Source organism: Dromaius novaehollandiae, chromosome 12, assembly GCF_036370855.1.
Source record: "Dromaius novaehollandiae isolate bDroNov1 chromosome 12, bDroNov1.hap1, whole genome shotgun sequence".
Lineage (NCBI taxonomy): Eukaryota > Metazoa > Chordata > Aves > Casuariiformes > Dromaiidae > Dromaius > Dromaius novaehollandiae.
In genome coordinates this window covers 5613145-5632243 of record NC_088109.1, presented here as the reverse complement: position 1 = coordinate 5632243, position 19099 = coordinate 5613145, and the positions used below count along the sequence as shown (strand labels likewise).

General features: G+C 36.2%; 1 protein-coding gene across 2 annotated transcripts; it reads right to left on the bottom strand.

Moving 5' to 3' along the window:
• Nucleotides 1-681: 681 nt before the first annotated feature.
• NOL8 (nucleolar protein 8) lies at nucleotides 682-19069 on the bottom strand. Of its 2 annotated transcripts, none has more exons than XM_026102531.2 (17): nucleotides 18919-19069; nucleotides 16224-16407; nucleotides 15995-16057; nucleotides 14835-14913; nucleotides 14363-14510; nucleotides 13377-13445; nucleotides 11158-13065; nucleotides 10762-10878; nucleotides 9104-9220; nucleotides 8686-8776; nucleotides 7678-7816; nucleotides 6146-6229; nucleotides 5056-5339; nucleotides 3247-3373; nucleotides 2747-2817; nucleotides 1667-1749; nucleotides 682-1333 (listed from the first exon to the last, which is right to left on the bottom strand). In XM_026102531.2, the coding sequence occupies exons 2-17, from the start codon at nucleotides 16360-16362 to the stop codon at nucleotides 1280-1282; spliced, it is 3573 nt and encodes a 1190-aa protein (XP_025958316.2). In that variant the 5' UTR covers nucleotides 16363-16407; nucleotides 18919-19069; the 3' UTR covers nucleotides 682-1279. The 2 variants fall into 2 exon arrangements, with proteins under 2 accessions (XP_025958316.2, XP_025958317.2); XM_026102532.2 differs by lacking the exon at nucleotides 18919-19069 and adding an exon at nucleotides 18565-18875.
• Nucleotides 19070-19099: the final 30 nt, after the last annotated feature.

Below are 19099 nucleotides of genomic sequence, written 5' to 3'. Positions count from 1 at the left end.
AGAGCACAACGGAATGTTTAATTATTTTGCAAATAAATGCTAGTCATCAAATCTCTCACAAATCTTATTTGGAAACCATTATTCTCAATTACTAGTGTCACACATCCTGGAAATGTATTGCAAAATGTTATATCTCATAATGCTATCATTATGTATACTGGATTTCCTCAGTTGGAAATTTCGATTTTTCCTTCTATTGCAGCTCCTAGAGACATTATTTTGCTCTGACTTACCACACAGTGCTGTGCCTATGGTTCTGCTGAGGCATCTGAAGGCAGGTCTGACAAGACTTCCAATTTCTGACAGCCTGAACTAGCTGTATTTCTTGGCCTGTAGTCTTCCACAAAGAATGAACTGATGGGGATCTTCGCTTAATCCTAGCACTGCTATTGTTCAACATGCTACAGAGGACTGACCCTTTCTACATCCCAGAGAGGACTGATAATCTTCCATTGATCCTGATCCTTACCTTCTGCCAGTCCAGGAAGAGAAGGAATTTACATCAAGTAATTGTCTCTAGGAAGAAGCTATATCATGTTTCAGCACATAAATAGCCAAGAGCCAATACTTTCATAATATTCTGATATTGCCATGACCCTCCACAGCACATGTGCCATATGGATATAAGAATATGACCTTATATGTAAAAATACTATTCAACAACAAGCATACAACACCAGCAACATTTGTTCTTAATATTTATTAATGTAAATACTATATTAAAAAAGTGGAGAATTCAGTTCTGTGAAGAAATAGAAATCTAACTTATTTTATAAGCCTTTATAATTATTTACATATTTTCATAAACCTCTGGTAAACTTTTAATGTAGGAAAAAAAGCATTTCAAATATTTGTAAAGAAATCTTGAACAAGACCTCTATTATGTTCAACCAAATACAGGTTATATAACCTTACAGGTGCAATTACCTGCCCCTGCTCTCTATCAACCCCATGCAGCACTAGGGCCTGAAAACACAGCAAAAATATTCCAGTGTATTCTTCATTCCATGATCAAATCCTCAAGAAGTTTGTGAACGAGCAACTCACATTTAAACAATGTGTTTACATATACACACACACAAAAAAATAGAAAACCGGTTACAACCGTCAAATTGACATAATCAATTAATATGTAGCTTTTTAAAACCAAAGTTTAATAATCTTTTCCAATATTGTTCCCACTAGATCTTTGAAAGACCAGAATTTTGAAAGAAACTTTTTTTGCAGTTTCTTGAAAGAAGAAACAAAACCCATTCTTGACAAGGAGCACAAGAAAGACTTATTGTTTTGCTTTCACTTTCCTTCTTGCATCCTTATGTTTCTTCCGGCATTCCTGAAAATATTTAAATTTCAAAACAATATTATGAAAAGTTTCTAAATCATATGTTTGTCCTTTAAACACATTTCTTTTATACAGTAAAGTAATTGCTTCTGTGCACTACAAAGGTTCAATAACTTACCTGGCTGGACATCAAAACAGGAGGTTATATACACTACTGTATTAAAAATTTGGGTAATTCCCTGGTAGTGATAAAGTTTCAAGACCTTCTAAAGCTTCTTGATTAATTTTTAATGCAAATTAAGTAAATAAGCAGCCCTGTTCCTTTCTCATGCTGAGCTTTCTTTCCAGCTACAGTTATCAAGTAATAGAGGTTAAAATACTCACCTCAAGCAATAATCTACGTCTATTTTCCCAGGTGTCTTTTTCTTCGCTGAGGTTTACTGACCTACAGAATGATTTAGGGCCTTCTGCACAAAACAAAGAACAATTTAATATGGTTTAACACTTGGGAATATGTTGTCTTTTATAAATCTCACGAGTAAAACACTGACAGCAAGAGTCAGAAGGCATGTTATCTTCTGCATATGCCTCTCTTACCCCTACGACATGGCTCAATCAAACAGAATCACACCCTGGCATACTAAGGAAAATTTAAAAAAGTGCCAGTTTTCCTTAATATGCTGAAATACAAATTGTAGTGAATCAGCATCTGTTTCATTAAGAACTCAGGAGCATGATCCTACAAATCTCCCAAGAAAATTTGTGCCTGTTCAGGATTCAGAGCTGTAGGTTTTAACGAGCACTGTAAATCAGACATTTAGACTGAAAGATTACAGTACAAGAACTGTATTAGCTACACAGTAACTTTTATATCTACATTGTCTGGCCAATTTCTAACTTGTCTCAGGAAACAAGCATTATTTAAGGCCACCTTGCTAATTACTTATTGTATAACATATCAAAAGCAACTATATACTTATTTTATACTATGGAAGTCATTATAGCTACAGAACCCTTCCTCCCCCCAGTTACTTAGGATCAAGAACTATATGGGTATATGAGGTCTGATGATCATATTGAATGTTCTTAATAAGAGCAGAAGCATGGAAAAAATTAAGATCATATATACGCCCGAAAGTATCCAAACTGTCTAAATAGCTTGCCAAATGATTTTGCAATCCCAAAAAAACAAAAAAGTTATATATTAAGGAACGATCTGAAAATAGGAGGGCAAGATAACAGCTCTGCATTTATTATACTGGGACTGTACATAATTTCTGTTGGGATATGCTACCGCAATTCATACCATAAGTAATGATGGAAATCGGCTTTTTTTTTTTTTTTTTTTTTTTTTTTTTTTAAGAAAAGACCTCATCTACGCTTCAACTAGAAAACATTAATAACCAGGCAATTTATTATCCTTGTTAAATTTCAGTAGAGAGATGGAAAAAAAAAGGGTTATACCTCTTAATCGTTCATCATCTTTGGAGAAAAAGAAAAATCTAGCAGTTTTTGTCTGTGGTAAAGAGAAGAACCTAGAAAAATAAAAAGAAATTTTACTATCAATTTCTAATTTTACAAAGCTGTAACGCTTCAGAGAAATAGTATGCATTAAAGAACAACAGTACTCTGCATTAACCAAAGGTAGCCTTCTATTAATTCTTCTTCTTTTTTTGATTAAAGTCTAATGTATAGTTGACTTTTGACCCAAACTGTTACCCAGTTAAGTTCTCATGCACTCAGCTGGAAACTCAGTTTTCATATTCAACTTCAAACCAAGTGTGGTAGCAGGATTTTTGAACAGTATGTTCTGTACAGCAAGGAATGGTTTCCTAAAAAGGACTTCTACCATTCAGAGATGTAGAATAATGATGTTAGCTTTCCATGACTTGAGTGCTGCCATTAAAATTCCCACAGTCTCAAACTACTACGACCTAACAGACCACAAACACAAACAGACTTGCATTTCTTTGTCTCTTTCTTCTTCTGATGCCTCTGGCTCTTCATCATCCTCAGAGCTGCTGTCTTGGAAACGTGGATCTTCTTGCCAGGCAACTTTTACAGGTTTTATTGTTTCAAATATGTAGGGCTCTGCAGTAATATCACCAGAAAAACAGATTACTCACCTCCCTGCAAATAAAAACTGCTACCTAAGAGTGAAGTACTTAACCTGGAAAGGACAAATTTTAGCTGGACAGAAACCTCCCATCTAACATTCTTCTATGATCATGTGGGCAGGTATAAATTTAGTTTGCCTTCTCATGTGTTACACATGCACCCCCAAAATCCACAACTAGCATCATCACAGCTTGGGGAAAAAGTACAGTGAATCCTTTTGAAGCTCACTGTTAGGATCCAGGATTCTGACCAAATCACTCCAACCTAATAAGTCATTGTTAACTGAGCTGGGAGTAACAGCAGGCGTTCATATTTTTAGCTTGCAGAAGATAGAATATAAGCTTTCTTTCATGGTGAACTACCTTAATAATGAGTTTCTTCATGAACTAAACTCATAATGCCTTAGCTTACTCTTCGTGTGTGTTCCACTAAGCTATGTCATTTTCATGTATGTGCTGCAAGCCTACAGCATACATGGCCAGCTGCCAGGTACTCAGTTAACACCTGGTAACTTAAAAATACACCTGAGCCCTTACTCCTTCCCTGGCCAAAAGGATTAAGGTCAGGGACTTAGGGCACCCTTTTCTTTTACTGGATAAGCACAGTACCTATGCAGCACTTGTCAGGCTGGTCAAGGAGAAGAGAACCAGCTCTTTCTCCCTCTGGCAATACAAAGCAGTTTCCAAGCCCAATAGTAGATAAAGTGTGAAATACAAATATTTTCTTAAAGACGAAGATTAGAATATTCTACTTTGGAAAAAAAACACGCATTTGCAGGGGAACGGATGAAGTTTAAGGTATCCACAAAACACTTATAGTTTGTGCTGCAAAAACAACAACAAAAAACCCAAAATACTTATTGGTTAAAAACTTACTTACCCATGAACTCTGGACTACATCTCCACTTAGATATTTTCCATTTTATTATAGTGATCTCTTACGTATTGCTATCCCCAAACCCATACTGCAGTACTCAGAAGATACTGATTTTTTTCTGAAGTCAGCAGAAATGAGCTTTTAATATTTGTTAGCTTCGCACGTTGTCTCTTCTCGTTTCCTATGTTACTACTTATTATGGGATTTCATTTCATATTTGCTTCGGTTTTTTTGTTTGTTTCATAACATTTTGTTTTTCTTTAGGACAGGACTTTTTTTTTTGTTACCTAGACCCAATAATCATGTGTCACTCACAAATTTCTGAAGTTGCAAACATGAAATTAAGTACATACTAAAATGTTCTATGATCTTGTGCTCTGCTCTAGGATCTTCTTTTGCTCATAGTACTACCTTAATTAGCATACATTTTATTTATAAAATCTTGGTTGTTTTTGTGAATCCTGGTTTGTCTGGTTTATTTGAGAAATTTAATGTATGTCAGCACATTTTCCCATCACTGTTCAAAAAACAATTAGGTATTAGCTCCTTCTCAAACCGTTATCCCTTGCAAAATTCTTGGGATGAAAATGCAATTAACTGTGATTTAAACTACAAAGACTTTGACAAGTATAACAGGAGATCATAATGATTTTGCTTAACTACTGAGTCTAGCATATAAAAATTCCCTGGGTTCGGAACTTAAAATATGCTATATAACTCTACAGTGCCTGACAAACTTCTCATTAGAAATTGTACTACTAAGTATGTTCTGCTGTTACCTTCTTTTATGGCTGATGCATCCATGTCACCAAAGAAGGAAAATGTGAAACCACTAGACTCCTGAGCTACATTACTGCCAACGTTAGGTCCCAATGTCTGATTGTCAGGTGAAGTGAATTCCTCTGCATCATCTTTGTCCCAGGGTATTACTTCACTTTTTTTTGCTTCACTCTTTGAAGATCCAAACAACTCTTTTAAATTCACAGCAATATCATAATATGTTTCTTTAGACACTTCAGGTAGTTTTTCACTCTCCTCCCTCTTCTTCTTCCTTTTAGCTTTACTGAAATCAAATTGTTAAAGGTTAATGACACAGCACATATATTTTTAAAAGAAAGGCTCCCTTTATGTTAATACTTCCATCAGATTAAAGAAGCAACCTTTACATTGATGCCTTTCTAAACTTATCTGAATACAATAATGAGTAGTTTCGCTTTGAAGTTTTTTGTTTGGTTGGTTTTTTCAGTTTGTTTTTTGCTTTCTTAGTGATTCCAGGTTCAGGGAATAGGATATTCCAAAGTTCAAAGGACAACATAAATGCCTTTTCAGTTAGGCTTCTGATCCATTTCTTCTCCCCTCATATAACTTACACACCCTTTGAGGATGAGCAGGGGGAAAGACTCTCAGGTTTAACTTTATGAAAGGGCAGCAACAATTCTACTCTATGATTAATGATGTCCTGACTGTACTTCAGTGATGAGACAACCTCTTCACTTATTTCACGTGTGATGCTATATAATCTCAATATTAAGAAATTTGAGCCAGGTTTCTTTTCTTGCAAAGTGCTAGTGTTTTCTTTTCACAGATATGCAACTCTCAAAGTCCATGACTTGAAGCAAAGGGATAGTATGAAGGTGAGAAAGGAGGACAGAAAACAGCATGCAGAGAGTAGAGTGACTAGAAAGAAGACAACACCACTTGGTGGTTTAGTGGTCACAATTCTTACTAGAGCTCTATTTTAGCAATAACAGGGATAACTGAAGGAAAAAAACAGAGCAATTTGTATAGTTTCAAACTCCTGCTGTTTTTGAAAGCCAGCTTTTCAGGGAAAGAAAAATCACAGTCATAATTACTAAGATGTAATACTACCTCTCTTTTTCTGTAGCATTTGGTTTCCTTTCAAAAACTGCATGGTCCTGTCTTGTAGGATCATAGCGAAGGGCATTAATATCTCTAGGGAAATAGAAAGGAAACAGAAAAGCATGAGACACTCTAAATGCCCACATCAAAGTTACCCTAAACATTTATAGTCAGGTTCAAATTCACATTTACTTCTTTACCAAAAAGTCTCAAATAAATCCAAAAGCTAATAGTTATTTTAAAAGTATCTTTTAGTCAGAGTCTTTGTCAAAAACAGTTATAAACAGAATTCCTTTAGTCGAAATGTCATATTCAATATAAAACATACATTTCAAGTTACATACATTATGCAATAAAAATCAATTTACACATGCACCTGTTTATCACAGAATCATAGAACGATTGAGGTTGGAAGGGACCTTCAGAGATCACCTAATCCAACCCTCACACCCATCTTTCAAAACTTAAAACATTATTGAGACTTTCAGCTATAGCAGTGTAAGGTTTAGACTGACCATAATACTAGTGTGGCAAAGCCCATGCTGCCTTATGGCAGTGCAAAAAGAGAACCATCTAGTTCTTGTCCTCCCCCCAGTTAATGCTTAATGCATAAATTAACTACTTTTAACTGCACCTATACTGTATCCTTAATGTGGATATTACAGAACACTGTATCTCACAAAAAATTCCTAAGATTACCTCTGGGGTACCACACATTAATTCCACCTCTGCTTAGTCTTTAGAAAATACATGAAAATTTGTACAAGTCATAACATAGTTCTACTCTTAAGTAGTCAATTGATATAAATCCAACATTTAGCACTACTAACTTCCACCAATTTAGTCCGCAGAACAAGTTCTTTCAAAGCAAGTAAAGTGTCAGAATACTTTCAGTGGTACAGTTCCAAACCTGTCTCATCATCATCTAATGAAGGCTGAAACAGGCAGAATAGTAATATGTAACAAATTCCTAATATAATGAGGAAATTTCCCAAAACCATGGAAAAAGAAGTTTGATGCTAATAAAGAACAGAAATCACACTGTGGTTTCTGATAAGTATCCCTTGGAAGATAGGATACCCAACTCATTTGCATCTGCAAACCAGAGAAAACAACCACCTTGTTAACTTGTATGGAAACTAGAGTCTAGCTTACTGACCTACGGGTCAGCTTACATGCTCTTTGTTTAGCTATTCTAAATTTGTCTCTGCAGAGAGCAGAAATATGTCCTATATAGGCAAGGACTTATTAAAACACTAATTCTCATACTCAGCAATCCAATCATACAAAAATCTGCTGCAAGGAGCTCAAGTGGCCATCCAATCACCTTTTCCCTAAAATAATGATAATTACAGTAGCATGATCTACTGGGACACTGAAGTTGGTAAACTGAATTAAAGGCTGACTTCAGATGCACATGACAAGGAATGAAATGTTTTTTTCAGTCAACTGACTGAAATACAGAAATTTCAATTGCATAACACGGACAAAAATTAAGTCTTCCTAAAATCCCTTCTTTTCTGACAATGCATGATTCATACTTGAATTTCTTAGCATTCATGGCTGTTTTAGTTGGCTTAGGCTGTTCTAGGTTGATATTCAAGAGGTTTCCCAGGATTTGCAGATTTTTTTTCTTCTCTGCAGCAAGCTCTTCTTCTTCTGTCTCCAGTATCTTTGTCTCTGCAAAGAAAAACATAATAATTACTATTTTTTCCCCACTATGACCTGATTAAGTATGTAATATTTGATATATAACATCACACCACAGTAGTAAAAGAGCTCATGTGGCTTGACAGGTTTCCTCTAAAGCTCCTTACAGGGTTTTTTCCTTGCAGTTCAGCTAATCTTTGATTAGAAGTATCAGGAACACCTACTTCACGTGAAAATCAGACCAGTTAAACAACTTGCTCCCTCCTCATATCACAACTCTGCAGCCACTCTGCCACTGAGGATGCTGTATGGGAGCATGCTTAAGATCACATTAAATGGTAAAGGGAGTAGTAGAACTGGGAGAAAGATGAGTTTCAGAAATAAACTAGGTTAACAATTTCATTTTTGGTAGGGGGAAAAAAAAAAGAAAACTTATTTGCCGTTTTCAGCTTTTCTGCCTTTTGCCATTTTAAGGTATCATTCCTCCTATAGTTACTGAAACATAAGTGAACTCCAAGAACTATAAAACAAACAGTTGAAGTGAATATAAAAGTCAAAAACTTTTTTTAAGTCACCATTTATCCTGTGAAAAACATGGATAAATACATTCTAATATCCTAAAAATATCATCCTGTATTAAAAAATTATTTAAAATGTTGATTTATCAACCAAGTAATGTCTCATTCAGCTATTACTTTTGCAACATACACATTTAAGAAAACTCAGCTACCACTACATAATATGCACAGCCACAACAGGGTTGGGTTATTTTCTTTGAGTTATTTTCCTTGACCTCCAGAGAAGCAAAGGAGTTCATGAGCTATTTCAAACATACAAAACTAAGGCTCCATTATACATCACTATTACTATGATTAACCAAGAAATAAGAACAGGCCTACCTTCTTCTTCTTCTTCACTGTCACTTTCAAGGAATCGAGCATCCAAACGAAACCTTTCATCTGTGCCAAATCGTGATTGCAAATGCAAGAGCTAAAGAAAATTAAATAGCTACTATTAAGTTGCTGGAGAATTACTGTAATCATTGCAACATGCTAACAACTTTTAGCTCTCACTGCCTTCACCAGAAGTTTCTCTGTATTTAAAGATGGCAACATCAGAGAACCCTTTCATCCCCCCCCACATACTATTTCCTCCACGACTACCATTTCTTCTATTTAAAAATGGACTTTTGCCTTAAGTTTGTCAAAATGTTCATATCCAACAAGTATGCAAACATACATGATGTTATGTACTTCTGAAGTGGCATTATGGAGACTCAGGAGAAAATTGTAAATCACGTTAAATAGGTTCACTCACTTTTTCACCTGCTTTGCCTTCAAACTGGGGTTTAATTTTGAATCTCTCATCATCTGTATCATCTTGCTCATCTTCACTGCTTTCAAATAGCCTTCCAGAAGTTTTAGGAGCAGACTCCTTATTTGTTAAAAAAAAAAAAAAAAAAGAAAAAAAAAAGGATATAGAAAAGCAACGATTTTCTTAACTTTGTTCGTCTGTTTTCCAACTGATCTGAAAAAGCATATTTCTACAACAACAAGCTCACTTCTATTAGTCTGTGTTTCATATCTTACTTTGCATACCTACTTTGTATAGTTTTGTTTTACAATTATCACTACTAAATTTTAGCACAGGCAAAACATCCCTGTACAGATTAATTCAGGTTTTGCAATACATGAGAGTTAGCCATAAAAATCCAACTTTCTGAATATGTCAAGGGAGATCAATTTTAAAATACCAAGGTCTAAGTATCCCCTTTCTGAATGGGATTCATTTATGATATAAACTCTATGACCCCATTTAAGGCAGCTGATAAAGATCAACTATTACAAGACAAAAGGTAAGTACTCAATGGCTTCAAAACAATTTTCTACAGAATTAGAGCTTCTTTCAAAGAAAAATACAGGGCAGGGACTCTGAATACAGGTAACAAATATGTAATAAAAAAAAACTAAATGCGAGGATAAGTGAGAAAAGAAGGAAAATGTAAAAGGTTAGAATGACCCTAATCTTAATAAATTTCTAGTGAAAAAGACAAAAACAAAACCAATAGTGTAAAGCTATTGAATATACTAGAAGGAATATAAAAGATATGATGATATAACAAGCTTTATTTCAGCAAAGTACTTAATTGTGCTTCAAGTATGGTGGTAAAATCCTGAGAATTCTGGTAAATTAGGTCTTAATTAGGTACAGTTTAGAGAGGAAATCCCACACAACTTCTTAGGACCCTAGCATCATGCTAAAGATATGACACTGCTTTAATGCATATTCTTTGTCTAGTCACAGAAAACAAAGATTATCTACAGCAAATCTTAATTTAACACATTTTTTTCATATCACAAGCACAATGCACAGAAAAGCAGTAAATGATATAACATATGATGCAGCAAAAGAACATTCTGGTGGACATACAGGCAAAAATCTCATATTAACAAATTATCAAACCAGTAACAAACCCAACTACTATTAGGATTGTACAGCTATCCTGACAATTTAGCAGCAGGTTAGTTTGTGCATCTGCATATATTGATGGTTTTCAGTTATACGCTGTTGAAAAGAGCACAGGGTACTAGCAGGGTGACAATCTGGGTTATCTTAAGCTCATGGGTCTTTCTATACTACTAAGTCAGATCTCTTTTTCTTCCTTTAACCAGAAGCAGTGGAATTGAAAATCAATTAAGTGTAAGCCCTATAATGCAAACTTTCTTTTTCCTTTTTAAAGTTAAAATACCATGTGTAGAGATCTCGATTTCCCGGAAATTCTAAATTCTCCAGCTTTATTAGATGCACAGTCATGCTAACACATTTTTAGCTAAAAAAAAAAATATTATGTCAAACATCTATCATTTACTTTTTCTGTCACGTTGCTATGAAAAACACTCTTTAGAATAAAAGGCACAGTTATATCCACATGGAACTGCCTCTAAGAATATTGGACTTTTGCTTATAACACTTACTTTTTCAAACATATTTCCCAAACTTGCGTCTTTCTCAGACATCTCATCTATTTCAGATTGACTTTCCACATCTGAACTGAAGATAATGTGTTTATGCACGCTTGCTGGCTGGCTATCCTAAATAAGAATAAAACTGTGAAGTTAGATATATCAAATACTTGCTACAGTCACAAAGATGTAACTAAAATACATTTTCATGGCGCTCAAGGAGTCTATTACTCCTGTTGCAACTCTAGAGACATCCCAGGAATTAAGTATGCTTCAGTTTGTATGTACTCTAAAATTGTAAGTGGCAGTGTGAGCAGAAATTCCACAATACAATTCTTAAGTCTTAAGTACATATGGCTAATTTTTCTTTATCTACTGTCTACTGTTCAGAGAAAAAAATGTAATTACCAGATTTGAGAGAGCTCCTTGAATGAGTTTCTTCTGTAATTCTCTCTCTTTTTGCCTCTCTTCTAGAGCTGCCAGCCTCCTCTGGTTATCCTGCAATTGTTTCTTTTTTGTATCAGGTTCCTTAGAAGCAGTAGCATGAAAACAAAGCTCCTTACTTTCTGGAATAGTTGTCTTCCCATTCTCATTACTTACATCTCTCTTCAGTTTTTTTGAACGCAATTTTGGACTCTTCAGCTGTCCTTTAATGTGTTCCTGTGATATGGGAGCATTACTGTCCATGTTACTGCTCTCATCCTCACTTTCATCGGCACTAGGAACAGCATCTCCACCCTCTGACTTTTGGTCTTGTTGAGCGTTCACATATTTGCTCTTTCCCTGCAAGTGCGGCCTGCAAATAGGCTGATCGCTCTTATCTGCTGAGATGGCAGCATCTGACAATTCCTTGAGCTGGTCACAAGCCACATTTTGCTTTTTACTGCTGACTTCAAGTGAATGCAATGGAGTGTTCTTAGATGCAGATGACTCTTCTCCACAGCAAGAAAAATAAGTTTCAAAGCCTAAGTTTCCTACAGACCTCTTCTTCAAACCAGTGCTGCCCTTAGTTAGCTCTTTTTCACAAAGGGACCCCATTCCTCTGAAGGGCCGATACTTCAAACCTGAATTAGTTTGTCCCTTGGCGCTTTCTTCATCAGCATTCTCCTCCCCCTCTAAAAGGGCAGCAACTATATCATCAGGACAGATACATTTTTTTTTAAGTTCTGGGGGAATTTTAGAATGTTTTTTATTATATGTGACATTGCCCTTAGCATTTTCTTTAACACTGCACTCACTAGAACTCTGTGTATTATCTGCATCTACTGAAGTCTCAGTGTTTTCAGTAGCTAATGCTTTTAAGTCATCTAATGTAAGGTCTAGACGGTAACAGTTTTGCATCATAGACTCATAAACAGAACTGGTATCAGATTCCCCTTCCTCAGACTGTGAATAAGAGCTTTCACTGTCACTTGTCTTATTTGTACTCTTAACTGTTTTACTCCGCAAGGCAGAAATTTTAGATTTTCTCTTTTTCCCTTCTCTTCCAAAGTTTTCTTCTTTTAAATTATGTGTTTTCAGTGAGGAGACATTTACCAAATCACAATTTTTATTAGTTAATATTTCTTTATCAACTTTTTTTTCCACCTTTACCTGTTTACAGTCTTCTAAAGTTGTAGTTTTCCTGCTGCTTAGATCAGGAGTTTTACTCACAGCAATAATTTCATCTGTATCTGCTGAATCATAACCATTGTCACATTCCATAGACTCGTTCTTTCTACTATTTCTTTTAATGACTTTCTTCACGGTATCTGGATTGTCTAAAGACCAGTGAGTATTGTATTTTAGCTCAAAGTCATCCCCAACAATTTCCAGGTGGTCACTTTCAGTCTCAACATTTGTTTCAGCTTTCTGTATTTCCATCTCTTTCTTTATCATTGCTCTGATTTCCTCTTCAGAATCAGAGTTACTGTCAGAAACACTCATCATATTTTTCTGAGATGTAGCTCTAGAAACACTGCTTTTATCTGAGAGTAAATCTTTCCCTGATGTTTTACTGATTGATGGAAATAATTTAGACATCTCGATGGATTTGGATTTTGATCTTTGGATTGGTTGCGAAGAGCTTATGTTTTTTGACTGTGACTGGCAACCGGAAGGGAGAACTACTGTTCCATTCAGATCCTCACTGTCCAGTTGTCTCAGTTTTTTAGGTGGCTTCTTTGTTACAGGGAACTCCCCTTGTCGCTTCTTGCTTATGCTGTCATCTCGCCCTTCCAAATGCCAAGTGAGCTTGGATACAGGAACTACATGTGTCAAGTCTTGCTCCAGCTTTCTAAGGTTATGGCAGTATTTTGATGGGTCATATTTCACAATGTTGTCCTCAGTTAAGGAATAAAAACAACATGATTCTTTCAGCAAGTAGGCTTCCAATCTTTATGGATGGGCTAAATTTTAAGTGAAAGGGTCTTCGTTAACATGACCATAAATCTTTCAACTAGTGACATGCAACCTGAAAAATTATTCAAATCACATGAATTTATTTGAAGATTTACTTAAGGGAATCAGTAAATTAAACATGATATAATAGTTAATAATATGAAAACTGTTAAGCAAATGTATTTTTGCCCATATGAAGAAAGAAAGAAGGGAATTGCATCTATGTCCTATGAATAAGAAAAGGATATTTTATTTTTCTGTTGACTCTTAAGATGAAGGACAGGTAAGACTCTGCCAAATTTACCAACAACCCAATTCTGAAAGAAAATAAAATCAATCAGAGTTTAAAAAAAAAAAAGGGGGGGGGAATATAGGGAAAAATAAATCACAATAAGCAAAACAGTAACCCTGGAATAAAATGAAGCATATATTCTTTGATAAAAGGAACACTAATAAAGAACTGTCTGTGACTAATTCATTTTTGTTTATTAAGTGATATATTTTTGTAGCCAGCTTCCTTTTCAAAAAATCTAAATCTCATTCCACAACCTGCAAATAAAGAACAGAATTTCTTTGCTCTACAAGTACCATTTTTAATATAAAGCTTCCGAATTATGAATTAATAGTAGTAACTGCACACATGGTATCACCATTCTTTTGCCCTTTGCCCCTCCCCACCAAGGCCCAAATCGTCTATCACCCTCCAAAAGTGTTTTATGCTCAGGAAATAATTTTTTAAATGTTGCAATAAATAACTTTTTCCTTGCCTAAACTTACACATTGAATGACAGTTTTATTCAAAGTCTTACTTCTACAAGTGCATGTTGACTGACCAGATGAACGTATTAAAGCACAGAGAATAGACCCTGACAACCCAGCAGTCAAAAATGCATATGCTTTATAAAAATAAGACGTATATTCTCCTCCCATGCTTTTGAGTGACATGAAGATACTCCCAACACAAGAAGATAATAAAACATTAATTTAACACAACACAGAGGAGCATACAATCAAAATTATTTCCATCATTACAAAGAATGACAAAAAAGGAGCCTTCTACATGTCTACACTTAAGGTATTCCTTTAGACTACTTTTCACAAGTCAGACTGTCACGCTGTATGCAAATTTCTTTACATCAAATGTAAAGATCTGACATAAATTCAGATGCAATAAGCTTGTGCCTGATTCTGTTTTTGTTTTGTTTTAAATCTCCGTACAGCTACCTCACCGTACCTTATGACCTGGCACCTCTGTACCTGGTACTGCTTTCATGTGAAAATCTACAACTCCAGCCTTTTTCAGCGATTCTAATAGATTTCTTTCATCATTTCTCTGTGGCTTTTCCTTTTGCAGCTTTGCTTCCTCTCGCTCCATGGCAAGTCTGTAACAAAAAGCACATCATATGTAAACAGTTTTACTTGTGTGCTAAACCATGACCAGTGGTGACCCTCTTCCACAGAACAGTAACTGCTCACTTTTAACTTAAGGGTGGGAAATCAATTATAATCACAATTACACTAATTCCATAGCAAAACAATGATGGAAAACCTGATGCAATATCTAATATGCATCAGTGGTCCACCAGTATCATTAAAAATTACAAAAAGTAAGAGTATAGCATATGAAGAAAGTGCAGCAATAATGTTAAAAACAGGGGGAAAAAAGTAACTATTAGCAACAATATACATTTGTTTCTTGATTTTACCTGTGTAAAAAGCTTTCTTTGGCCAGCTCAATTTGTAGCGTCCCCCCCTTCCATTTTGTTTTATTTAAAATTGACATGCCTGTAAAACAAGAAAACTGAAAGTGAGTATTTTCTACGTTAAAAAAAAAACCACTCATGTTGGACTGAACTACAGCTTTTATGACAGCTTGAAATTCCTTTAGTATGATCTCACCTGATCACTTGCTTGATTAAAGTCTGTGTATAAAAGGGCAAATATCTTAACCTTAACCAAGAAGCTCAACATTAAAAATAAAAAAGCTGATTTCAAAAGCATAATTCAAGTATGTATGATTTAGTTCAAACAGCGATCTGAAAATTCAGATATATGTACCCTGATGTTTCTACAATACTATCAGATAGGCTCCTCTCTACTTAACTTCTTGTATACTCCCCCCCCCCCCCAAAAAAAAAAGTATTTAAGGAGAGCTGAGAACCAGAAAGAAATTTGTTATACTAGGAACTTAAGGAAGTTAAATATCATGGTTTGGGGTTAGCTTTTAGTTGCTCTCAAATGGCCTTCTTATTCCTAATGGCTTTCTTATTTCTAGATACAATGATATACTACCAATCCCTGTCTTTGGGCATAGGTATCTGCCTGACTTTTTTGCTGCTGCAGATTACACACACAGTTTTGTAACCCTGCAGGTAGTTTTGTAATCCAACTATATTTGAATTTGTATATTTTCTTTAACATAAGCACGCTTTATGTAAACTCTCCTTCTGGGTTTCCTTTCACATAAAATATTAGAAGTGACTTGATACGTCTTTTTAATGGTTTTTGAATGTTTCATAGACCTGGTTAAAATATTTGAAGCACAAGCCCTACCCCTTTTCATAAAAGGAGCAAGCCAGCTCCACCTCCTCCAATAAACTGTTTGATAAACCACCCGCCTCAGTCACAAAGCAGCTTTTTAATTTACTTGAATCTACTTACTGAAAATATTTGTAAGAAAACTTCCATAAAAATTGTAACTAAAGCCAATGAAATGAGTATGATTGCAAAATGAAATTGCTAACTTCTACCTTGACCATATCCTGACCTGACAACATTAGATATATTATCAGTGATGTAATTTGGCTCAGGAACATAACTTACTAAAGAAACAATAAAAATGTCAAAAAAATCAAAAACAACTTACATTTTCTAAGATCTGTTTCAGAAATGCTGACACTGATGTAAGCAAAGGTTTTTGTAGGGTTCCCTGCTCAAGATAAACATTTAGTTATTTTCTGTATAATTTCAATGCAGCCTTTAAAACTGAAACATAAGTTAATTCCTGAAAATAAAGTGCCTCTGAAGCAAAAATTCTACTTCACACAACAGACTGAAGAACAATTCACTTTTAAGAGATGATGCAAAACCGTTACCCTGTTCATCTTTCCTGGTAATAATTTCTGCATCTAAAACACGTCCAAATTTGCCAAATCTTTCTTGCAGTTCAGCCTTAGAAACCGTATGGCCAAGCCCTCCAACATATAAACGTTTTGAAACTTGTTTCTTCTCCATATCAAAATGTCAAGCTGTTACATCTGTAATGCATGCTCTGTTTTTCTGTAAAAAGATAATAAGAGCTATTACTTATATTGCAGTGGTTAATACAATCATAGTATCAAATTATGGGGCAAATCATTCCATAATAATATCTTCCATAAAGAATCTACTGAGAAGGGTGCTCCTTTGCTTTGCACTACATAACATGCTCTGCTCCAGTACTAGTAAATATAGCATTGCTATGAGTAACCAGGGATTAACACATTTAGCTGAAAACATATGGCTGGGTGCACAGCAGAACATGTAAACGGCTCATGATTCCCTTCACTTAACTTCACTCCAATATCTTAATGGTGAGAAGGTTACAGGAATGCTATTTCTACCCAATAATATTGGGCTCCAGTATTAATTCTACTTTAGGTGCAATGAACAAGTGGTACATGTTACATCAGAAAACTAAATACAGAAGAACAGAATTACCAGGTATAAAACTTCAACTAAGTTTCATGCACGGAAATTTAATTCTTCCCTTCATAAGACTTTCCTTAATCCAAACCTACTAGGCTTCCCTAAGCTTTGGTCAAAGGAAGTCAGTCTGCCAGCTGCAACTTCCATCTCCTTAGCTCAAATGCTGCTCAGAGTTTCGAGAAGGCCAACTTGCACATTGTGTGACAAAGGTACCTTTCACCACCTGGACTGATGGACTTTGAGCACTAAGCAACTGAAAGTTTGAGTCCATAAGCATTTTACCCTTAGCAACTTTTTAGCTAGCAATACTACAACCATTGAAAACCAACTAATACTTAGAAATATAACATCTGTAAGGACTACTATAGATGATACTTATGCCCTCCTACATATTAAGACTTTAAAAAGGCACCAGAGTGTTCGACTAAGTGAAACTGTTTTTGAATACTTCTACTACGGGAGGGGAGAGGACCATGAAGCTGTTAAGAAAATAGGAACCAGAAGCTGAGCAACTGAAGTGGCTTGTGAGCCATAGCAGGGAAGTAGTCTCTCTGGCTATGGTAAGCAGTTAGCTGTATCACTGCTTTAGGGGATGCTGGCAAACCTTTCTGCAGGTCTGTGTGACAGTCTGACACAGCGGAACATTCCTTTCTACCTCAGTATCTTGTTTTCAGGATGAGTGAGAATAGAAGCGAGACAGAGAATGTCAAAGGACTCGCTCACGTCACTTTTCTTCAGTGTTGAGCCATCATCAAGCTCTCATTCTTCAGATGTAGAAGAAAAGATCACAGCAAACAAACTAAGCCTCAGAATAAAGTAACCTTATTGATCTTTGTGTATCACGCAGAAGCATGGAGTTTATTTATATATACTGTCTTAAAACAGCTAGCAGTTTTATGAGTATACAGGGCAATGCAAATTCATGTTGGACAGGACTGAGTAAAATACGTATACTCAGAAGGATGCACAGAATGTAGTCTGATTTCCCTTCCTTGTCACAACAAACCCAATTTCATCCCAAAAACAGTGTAACAATAACCCAATGTGTGAACCGTAACGTAAATAAAGTTGTTAAAACAAAAATTTGACAATATTTAAAAGATATACCACTTTTTCTCCTTATCTGGTCTATTAGACAGCTGTTTATTAGCAGATATTCACACAGCAACAGTAGAAGAAGAAACACATGAAGTATGTAGAAGAATGTAAAATGTAATCAACAAATTAAAAGAAAAATAACAAAGTTACACATGGATCAGGATAATTCTTTTTAATTATTCAAAAACTCTTGAGACTTCAGACAAACAACACATTACAATGCATAAAACCACCAGACTCTGGTCAGCAATAACAGATTTGAATTCACTAACTAAAACCACAGTTCAACATCCAAATTAAAGATACAGAGAAATCTGTAAGCCTCAGACATTAAATATGAAGATATGCAATATCTATGAAAAAAAGACACCTGCATTTAGATGCCTATAAATGATGTTATGTAAACAAAATAGCGGGACCTCTAGACTAGTATATTCTGACCACTATCATCAGCGAACAATTTTAATTAAAACATAAATTATGGGAAAAAAATTAAATTTACACTTCAAAATTGTTTTTCTGCCATCATGAAAGGAATGACAGTGCTTGAAAGCACTAATACTTAAAAAGCCTTTCAACCAGGAAGACTTTTTCAGAGGAAAATAATCTTCTAAGGCAAACAAACATTATCTAAAAAGCCCAGACGCTTACTTTCTCAGGGGAACAGCCAGCCCCCAACTTTTGCATGGAAGAGCGCAGACGCCACGTTACGAGCTCTCGTGGTACCCCCACGGGCGCCCTCGGTTCTGCCAGCTCCGCTCAGCACTCGCGCCACAGAGGCCGAACCGCCCCAACGGCCTCCCACCAACGGCCGCCCCCCGCCGCGGACGAGCGAGGGGCACGCGCGCCGCCCCAGCAACAGGCACAGAGCCACCCACAGGCCTCCCTCGCCTACCGGCAGGCGGCAAACAAAAGAGGCCCCCCACCGACCCGCAGGGACCCTCCCTGCCGCCCGAGGCCCTGAGGACCCGCCAGCCCCAGGAGACAACCGAGCCTCTCCCTCACCACCTCCCATGTGCGCTCCTCGCAGTGCAGCCCAGTTCTCCTTCCCCCGCATCCCTTCCTAGCGCACGCTCGGAGAAAAGGGTTCCGTCTCCTGACCCGGCCGGGTTCAGACTCGCTCCTCTGCGCTCTCCGGTTCCTGTTTGCAGCCGGTCAAGTGTATGAGGAGCACACGGGTTGGCCC

Bases quoted from the DNA above. Each gene is read 5' to 3' on its own strand.
- NOL8 (XM_026102531.2), bottom strand. From the start codon at position 16,362: ATGGAGAAGAAACAAGTTTCAAAACGTTTATATGTTGGAGGGCTTGGC. The intron at 14,511-14,834 runs GTAAAATCAAGA...TTTTTGTTACAG, and splicing joins AAAGAAAGCTTTTTACACAG to ACTTGCCATGGAGCGAGAGG. The intron at 7,817-8,685 runs GTAGGCCTGTTC...TTTTCTTTGCAG, and splicing joins CAGTGAAGAAGAAGAAGAAG to AGACAAAGATACTGGAGACA.